Source organism: Terrapene carolina, unplaced genomic scaffold, assembly GCF_002925995.2.
Source record: "Terrapene carolina triunguis isolate 2854851 unplaced genomic scaffold, T_m_triunguis-2.0 Scaffold66, whole genome shotgun sequence".
Classification (NCBI taxonomy): Eukaryota; Metazoa; Chordata; order Testudines; family Emydidae; genus Terrapene; species Terrapene triunguis.
In genome coordinates this window covers 42,443,572-42,452,069 of record NW_020664417.1, presented here as the reverse complement: position 1 = coordinate 42,452,069, position 8,498 = coordinate 42,443,572, and the positions used below count along the sequence as shown (strand labels likewise).

Genomic DNA, 8,498 nt, shown 5'->3' with positions numbered 1-8,498 from the left:
TATCACCTTACCACCTTCCAAGTGTTTGCAGATGATTTCCTTAATTACTTGCTCCATTATCTTCCCTGGCACAGAAGTTAAACTAACTGGTCTGTAGTTTCCTGGGTTGTTTTTATTTCCCTTTTTATAGATGGGCACTATATTTGCCCTTTTCCAGTCTTCTGGAATCTCTCCCGTCTCCCATGATTTTCCAAAGATAATAGCTAGAGGCTCAGATACCTCCTCTATTAGCTCCTTGAGTATTCTAGGATGCATTTCATCAGGCCCTGGTGACTTGCAGGCATCTAACTTTTCTAAGTGATTTTAACTTGTTCTTTTTTTATTTTGTCTGCTAAACCTACCCCCTTCCCATTAGCATTCACTAGGATAGGCATTCCTTCAGACTTCTCGGTGAAGACCGAAACAAAGAAGTCATTAAGCATCTCTGCCATTTCCAAGTTTCCTGTTACTGTTTCTCCCTCTTCACTAAGCAGTGGGCCTACCCTGTCTTTGGTCTTCCTCTTGCTTCTAATGTATTGATAAAAAGTCTTCTTGTTCCCCTTTATTCCCTTAGCTAGTTTGAGCTCATTTTGTGCCTTTGCCTTTCTAATCTTGCCCCTGCATTCCTGTGTTGTTTGCCTATATTCATCCTTTGTAATCTGTCCTAGTTTCCATTTTTTATATGACTCCTTTTTATTTTTTAGATCATGCAAGATCTCGTGGTTAAGCCAAGGTGGTCTTTTGCCACATTTTCTATCTTTCCTAACCAGCGGAATAGCTTGCTTTTGGGCCCTTAATAGTGTCCCTTTGAAAAACTGCCAGCTCTCCTCAGTTGTTTTTCCCCTCAGTCTTGATTCCCATGGGACCTTGCCTATCAGCTCTCTGAGCTTACCAAAATCCGCCTTCCTGAAATCCATTGTCTCTATTTTGCTGTTCTCCCTTCTACCCTTCCTTAGAATTGCAAACTCTATGATTTCATGATCACTTTCACCCAAGCTGCCTTCTACTTTCAAATTCTCAACGAGTTCCTCCCTATTTGTTAAAATCAAGTCTAGAACAGCTTCACCCCTAGTAGCTTTTTCAACCTTCTGAAATAAAAAGTTGTCTGCAATGCAGTCCAAGAATTTGTTGGATAGTCTGTGCCCCGCTGTGTTATTTTCCCAACATATATCCGGATAGTTGAAGTCCCCCATCACCACCAAATCTTGGGCTTTGGATGATTTTGTTAGTTGTTTAAAAAAAGCCTCATCCACCTCTTCCACCTGGTTAGGTGGCCTGTAGTAGACTCCTAGCATGACATCACCCTTGTTTTTTACCCCTTTTAGCCTAACCCAGAGACTCTCAACACTTCCGTCTCCTATGTCCATCTCTACCTCAGTCCAAGTGTGTACATTTTTAATATATAAGGCAACACCTCCTCCCTTTTCCCCCTGTCTATCCTTTCTGAGCAAGCTGTATCCATCCACACCAACATTCCAATCATGTGTATTATCCCACCAAGTTTCAGTGATGCCAACAATGTCATAGTTGTATTTATTTATTAGCACTTCCAGTTCTTCCTGCTTATTACCCATACTTCTCGCATTTGTATATAGGCATCTAAGATACTGGTTTGATCTTTCCTCCCGGTTTTGTCCTGACCCTCCTTTCTCTCTGCCAATATAGCCCACACTCCCTCTCGTCTCCGACCCATCTCCCAGGTCTCCATGTTCCCCACTAATTAGGCTTGAATAAAGACTGAGAGTGGGTCATTACAGAAACTAAAAACTATTTTCCCATGCTAATTTTTCCCCTACTGTTACTCACACCTTCCTGTCAACTGTTTGAAATGGGCCATCCTAATTATCACTACAAAAGTTTTTTTTCCTCCTGCTAATAATAGCCCACCTTAATTAATTAGTCTCATTAGAGTTGGTATGGCAACCCCAATTTTTTCATGTTCTCTGTGTATATATATATATATATATATATATCTTCCTACTCTCTTTTCCACTGCATGCATCTGATGAAATGGGTTTTAGCCCACAAAAGCTTATGCCCAAATAAATTTGTTAGTCCTTAAGGTGCCACAAGAACTCCTCATTCTTTTCACAGCAGATCTGACAAAACACAAAGAAGGTATCAATGTGAGATTTGGCATCTGAGTCAGATGATGAAAATGAACGTGCGTCGGTCCATTCTGCTTTGGATCATTATCGAGCAGAACCCATCATCAGCATGGATGCATGTCCTCTGGAATGGTGGTTGAAGCATGAAGAGACATATGAATCTTTAGCTCATCTGGCAGGTAAATATCTTGTGACGCCGGCTACAACAGTGCCATGTGAAAGCCTGTTCTCACTTTCAGGTGACACTAAACAAGAAGTGGGCAGCATTATCTCCTGCAAATTGTAACCAAACTTGTTTGTCTGAGCGACTGGCTGAACAAGAAGGAGGACTGAGTGGACTTGTAGGCTCTAAAGTTTTACATTGTTTTATTTTTGAATGCAGCTATTTTTTGTACATAATTCTACATTTTTAAGTTCAACTTTCATGATAAAGAGATTGCACTACACCACTTGTATTACATGAATTGAAAAATACTATTTCTTTTATTTTTACAGTACAAATAGTTGTAATAAAAATATACAGTGAGCACTGTACACTTTGTATTCTGTGTTGTAATTGAAATCAATATACTTGAAAATGTAAAAGATATCCAAAAATATTTAAATAAATGGTATTCTATTATTGTTTAACAGCGCAATTAATCGCTTGACAGCCCTAATTTTAATGCTATCTAATTTGAAGGACTGCAGCAGAATTCTGCTTGCTGTATGTTCTATGTAAAAACCAGAATTTAAAAGGCCAAATTGCTATTTTTCCAAGATCTTGGGCCAGCTACATGGGCTGGGACAAGGGACTATTCTAATAAAATAAAACAAAATAAAATAATAATAAAGAAAGAATTTTGTGAGCAAAGAAACTAAAGCCTCGGCTTCCTATCAGGCAAAACTCAAAGCCACTTTTGATGGGAAATAGTATACATTCTGGGATCAGATAACAGCAGCAAGATTATTTAACACTATCCAAGACACTGCTCATGGCAAGGATTATGACAAAGAAGAAAATAATAAAGACGGTAAAGGGTTTCACGGTGTATGATATCAACCTGCCCTTTGTTGACAGAAATAATTTCTTCCTTCCCTACAAGGGAAAGATGTTCTATATATTTAACACAAAATTCTTTCATACAATGCATACCTGTAACATTGTGGGTCTGTATACTGTGGGTCTCTATACTGTGGCTCTTTATATTGTAGCAATAAAAGTTGGTAAAGTAAAATACTATAACATTATGAGCTGCAGAAGCATAGTTTTAATAATTCGTCAGGTATTCCCTTCAAACCAACCAACCAAAACAAATAAAGCGAATCCTGACATTAATTTGTTTTGGATAATGGTATTTATTTACTAAAAGTGGTCATGAGCTTTTATGTTATACTTCAAGTTTTACCATATGAATTTTTCTTCTTTTATTAGATTATACTGATTTTTTGTTTCACCTTGTTATAAAAAGAAAGACTGAAAAGGCAGTGGATACTACTACTACTATGTATAATTTCTAAATTTAGGGGATCATTATCTAATGCTTACTAAATATTTGAATGCCTACTACTTCTATACAACAGAATTTTGTGTCTTCTCAATGATTACCTTACTCATTACATTTTTAAATGGCCACTATTTGTTTTATTATTAATATAGTGCCACATATTAGCATGAGATTCTATACTATATCATATGTCTGTGTTTATCAGAAATCCAAGACACTCAGGAACTGTATCACTATTTGTTTGTGCTTCATTTTTCCCAGGCTCCCCCAGCTATGCTCTTTGTCCAAGTGTCTCATCGCCCCCCGCCCCCAACTGTACTTCTTTTCTCAGTCTCTTTGCCAGGCCAGTCCTAGTTCTCATTCCTCACCCTGACTCCCTGTCTGATCTCCTTCCTCTGCCCACAAGGTCCCACTCTCCTTGCCCAAACAGTACACGTCTCTCCTTCTAGTTTTTCATTCGATCTTTGTCTCCACCCACCCACCATGTCCCAGTCACAGGTTCATTGCCCAACCCTTCTGCTGCTACCAGTCTCCTTCCCAAGATAGTCCCAGTCTCCTCTTGCAACTTTCAGTCCCAGTTTCCTTCTTTCTCTGTTACCAACCTTGGCTCCTTGTTTTGGTCCAGTTCTTTTCTCCTACACATTCTATTTATGTGACTTCCTTTTCCATGCTGCCTGAATGTCAGCAGTGGGTGGCATTGGGAACATAGTAGAGACAGGTGCCTAGTTCTGGTGCCCAGATCTGGACTCAGCACAGCATGGAACAGCTGGGAATTGCATGGAAAAGCATGACTTGCAGGTAAAGTCCTGCTCAGTCCCAGGGTAGACCATGCTCAATGCAGGTTGAAACTTCGGGGAATTAAGCTAAAAAGCTCTAGCAAGTCCCTACTGAGCATGTAAAAACTGAGATTTTTCAGAAGTTTATAACTTGGCCATATTTGCATGGATTTTGACAGGGATGACAAAAGACTACCCTCCTCCCCCCAAAAGTGAAATTTCAAGTCCTACTCCAAAGTATGGGACCGCTAAGGTGTCTCAAAGGAAAGGTTGCCAGAATTTTTAACATGGGCAAAACAAAATATTTTTCCCTAGTCTCATTCTTGGAAATGGCTGAATCATTCTGGTTGAAATTACCCCCACACCCTCTCCCCCAAAAAAATCGGCCTGAGGTTTACACCCAGCATGTCAGATTTCAACCCAAACTATTAGACTTTGGCAAAATTACAATCAACTGAGAACAGGGTCTTATAATAGGAAGTGTCAGGCAACCTCAATAACAGGCAATGCTACCATCCCAACCTATAATAATGTGAAATTCCCACCTTATTCCTTTCATATGCAAAAATAAAGAAACAAAATCAACTTTCGGTAGAACAGGGACATTTTGACCCAAAAGGTGAAGGTTTCAGAAAATTATGAGACACTATATAAATAAGAGGTTAAAATGGAAACTGTTATGAAATCTCAATTTAATTTTACTGATGTTGAATCTTCTCTGGGTACTCAAATTTTGGGATTTCGATAACTCGTAGTGAGGGTATCAGATTAGATTAGGTTAAAGAGAGAAAACAGGCCTTTCACACAAAACCAATGTAGCTTATTTTACAAAATATGTGATGATATATATTCACATATCCGAGATTAGAATAGTGCCCTAAGGTAAAGTAAACTGAACAAAACAAAACAATAAGATGTACTTTGAAATTTCAAACTGTTTTATAATAATTAATCAACTGTGCACATTCTGTAAGTCAAATAATTGCTAAGGACTAGGCATATGCATCCTTATAGCTTACTTTAGAATGTCTTTTTTATTATTATTTCAAATTCAGTATATTAATATGCTCTTCACCGGGCAAATAAAAAATAGCAAAGTTAAGCAATCCTTAAGAAACAGCATATTATAATGTAAATAATACACACAACATGAAAACAAAAGAACAAATATAAAATGATTCTAGCTGTGACACAGTGTGTTAGTGTGGTTGATAAACTGCATCTACATGCTGATAGCATACTGTATTCTCAAATCTATTATGCTTTTGAACTGATGTGTTATCATCTTTGGACAACTTTCACACCAGGAGGTGATCCCTGCTATAGTAATTTTAAAAATGAAAAGCTTACAAACAAGATACATTTTATTGCTGTGTTACCTGAATTAGTATCAGCTAACAGTAATTTCACATAATTCAGCTCCATTTGCCAAAATATATGCATTTGGGCTGCCTATTACAAACATATATAATATGAATCTGTATGTTTCTATTAAGTCTGCTAGTTAGCAGTTACTTATCTGAATGAGCATTGTGTGGTACATGATCCCTAGAGGAAACAGCATTTATTCCTTTTTATTTATTATAGTATACTTACATGTTTAGTTTAAAAAACCAGAAAAATCTTACGAATTTATTGTGGCTTTTTGTAATCTCTTCAATTTTGAATAAAATTAGTTAGATAAATTTAATACAAAACTATCATATTGATGTTAATCTTTGACTAACTGGGAATCAAAAGGGCTGCTGGAAGTTGAAGTAGATTCACTTATAGTGGAATATTTTTATATTAACTAGTTATTGAGGATTAGATACTGATCCCCTTACTCAGGTCTTATGTTTTGTGGCATCACTGATTGCAATGGGACTGTTTTTAGAGTAATGTGATAAGCAACATGAGTGAGGGTGTCAAAATTAGGACATACTAGCTTTTGTTTTAACCATATTATTAACAAAAGGACAACAGAACAGATTTATGATGAATAGTTTACTTCTGAAATTCATCATTTTGTACTATCAAGTAGCATTGTATTCTCAGAAGCTGTGTTCCTTTCTCAGTTATTTCCTTTATGGGGTTTGAATCTAAATATACTGCATGATGTGGCAATAAATTGTCAGCACTGCAGAAATGTAGTCCAAATAGAAGCTATATATTAATATAAAAACTTAAATACATATGGAAAAGTTGTATAGAGAAAAAATATTCAGAAATTTACTGAAATATTTACTTTAAAATTTTCACCTACATGGAATTCTCTATTACCAGACATATTTATTAGCCACTCAGATTTTACACTGGGTGGTTTAAAAAGTTAATGCAAAAATTAAAAATGTAATTTTGAATATTGGAGATTCTCTCTCTTTGATCTGTGATTTTACTGTAATAACATTTCGTAATATTTATTTAATAAAAAGCAGCTGAATAGTAAATATCTTATAGATTAACGGCCTGATTCTGGAAGCTGTGTACTCAGTTTCCATCAGATACTTGTTTTCTTAAATATAAGCTCACAAAATATGGCAAAGTTTAATGTACTTTTACAATAATAAAAACTACAATAGCTTAAAATGTACTGTAATTTTTAAAACTGAACCAGAAGATAGGAGAGATCATCCCAAATGTTATTTGGACAATTTAATCAGATTTTGAAGTCACATTTTTCATTCTGTGTCAGCAGCTAGCATCATATAAACACTTAGAGTCACCTACCCATCCCCATAACTGTTATCGTGGCATGTTGGAGTAAACACATCCATCTCTATAAGGCTGTCATGACCATTTGCAAGAATTGCTTGATTTCCTAATTTTCTACATACAGAGATAAGATACAAAAACAGTAAATTAGATTGAAAGTTTTCAAATTGAGGAGACTGTACTTTTTAAAAATCACTGAATGCAATGCTAGCAACTTTACTTATTAAAATTATGTAAATAGAGGTAAATCATGAATACAGCTTATCCAATTTGATCAAGTTCACATGAGAAGAATTGGGAAGCTGACTGAAGAGATCTTGAATTTGACTGAAGTGAACGTTGTATTATTGGATCAAGTCCATAAACTTTTAGAGACTTAACTCCTTTTCTCTGAAGTACATTGCATTTTTGGAGGCAGTCAGACTTTATACAAATTGATTTAAGGCTTCCCTACAAATGATTAATACACTGTTTCTCAGTGTCTTAATCAATATTAAAGGCACTAGTTTAACTGGAAATCACCCCAATAAAAACACATTCTTGTCTAGTAGTAGAAATGCTTCATCATGGTTGAACAGTTCCCGAAACCTTCATATTCTTAAAAGAAGTCTTGGTCTAGTTTGCTGACTGATTTAGAAATGACTTCACTAGGAGGGTGGTGAAGCACTGGAATGCGTTACCTAGGGAGGTGGTGGAGTCTCCTTCCTTGGAGGTTTTTAAGGCCCGGCTTGACAAAGCCCTGGCTGGGATGATTTAGTTGGGAATTGGTCCTGCTTTGAGCAGGGGGTTGGACTAGATGACCTCCTGAGGTCCCTTCCAACCCTGATATTCTATGATTCTATGACAAATCTATGCAATTTTTTGCAATGCCGCCTTTTAGACTGTTAGTGCTTTAATTAAATGCTTCAAAGGTGTTGAAATATTTGCCAATCAATTATTTCTTCAACAATTTTCTTTTTCTTCTCCACAATAAAATTAGCAGATAATTAATTTAAAACAGTGTAATGTTCCCACTTATTTTCTTTTTAATTATAGTTGAAGCCTGAGAAAAGGCAATACAGTATTAACATACAACTATAAAAATTGTGTTTAGTTTTTTGGCCTGCCTGAATGCTGACAACATAGTTCACAGTCCATTATACAAAATATAATTCCACCTTCTCTGACAAATTAAACACCTCATATAGCAAATTCAACTAATCATGAGTCAAAGATGTTCTTTTTTGACTCACACATACCTTAATATAGATGTTAGATAAAATTATAATATTCTAAGAGCTACATTTCAAAAGTGGAACCTGGGAATTTTTCCATGAACATGGATTCAGGTTACTATTTAAAATTCCCAAATAGTGCTGGGAAAATTTACTGAGACAAGCGTTAATTTTGCTTTCATGAGAGATGTAAATTTCAATTTACCTTATTCTGCCTTGTATATTTCTCTAAGGCCTGGA

At 36.1% G+C, this 8,498-nt stretch overlaps 1 protein-coding gene across 4 annotated transcripts in view; it reads right to left on the bottom strand.

The window, feature by feature from the left end:
• TENM3 (teneurin transmembrane protein 3) overlaps positions 1-8,498 on the bottom strand; it is a 665,511-nt gene that overhangs the window by 186,553 nt on the left and 470,460 nt on the right. Inside the window, exon 6 of one of the 4 annotated variants that reach the window (XM_024194541.2) lies at positions 7,060-7,158. The exons of the other annotated variants lie outside the window; for them this stretch is intronic. Coding sequence (XP_024050309.1) covers positions 7,060-7,158 — 99 coding nt within the window. The remainder of the gene's footprint in view (positions 1-7,059; positions 7,159-8,498) is intronic. 4 annotated transcript variants of the gene reach the window in all.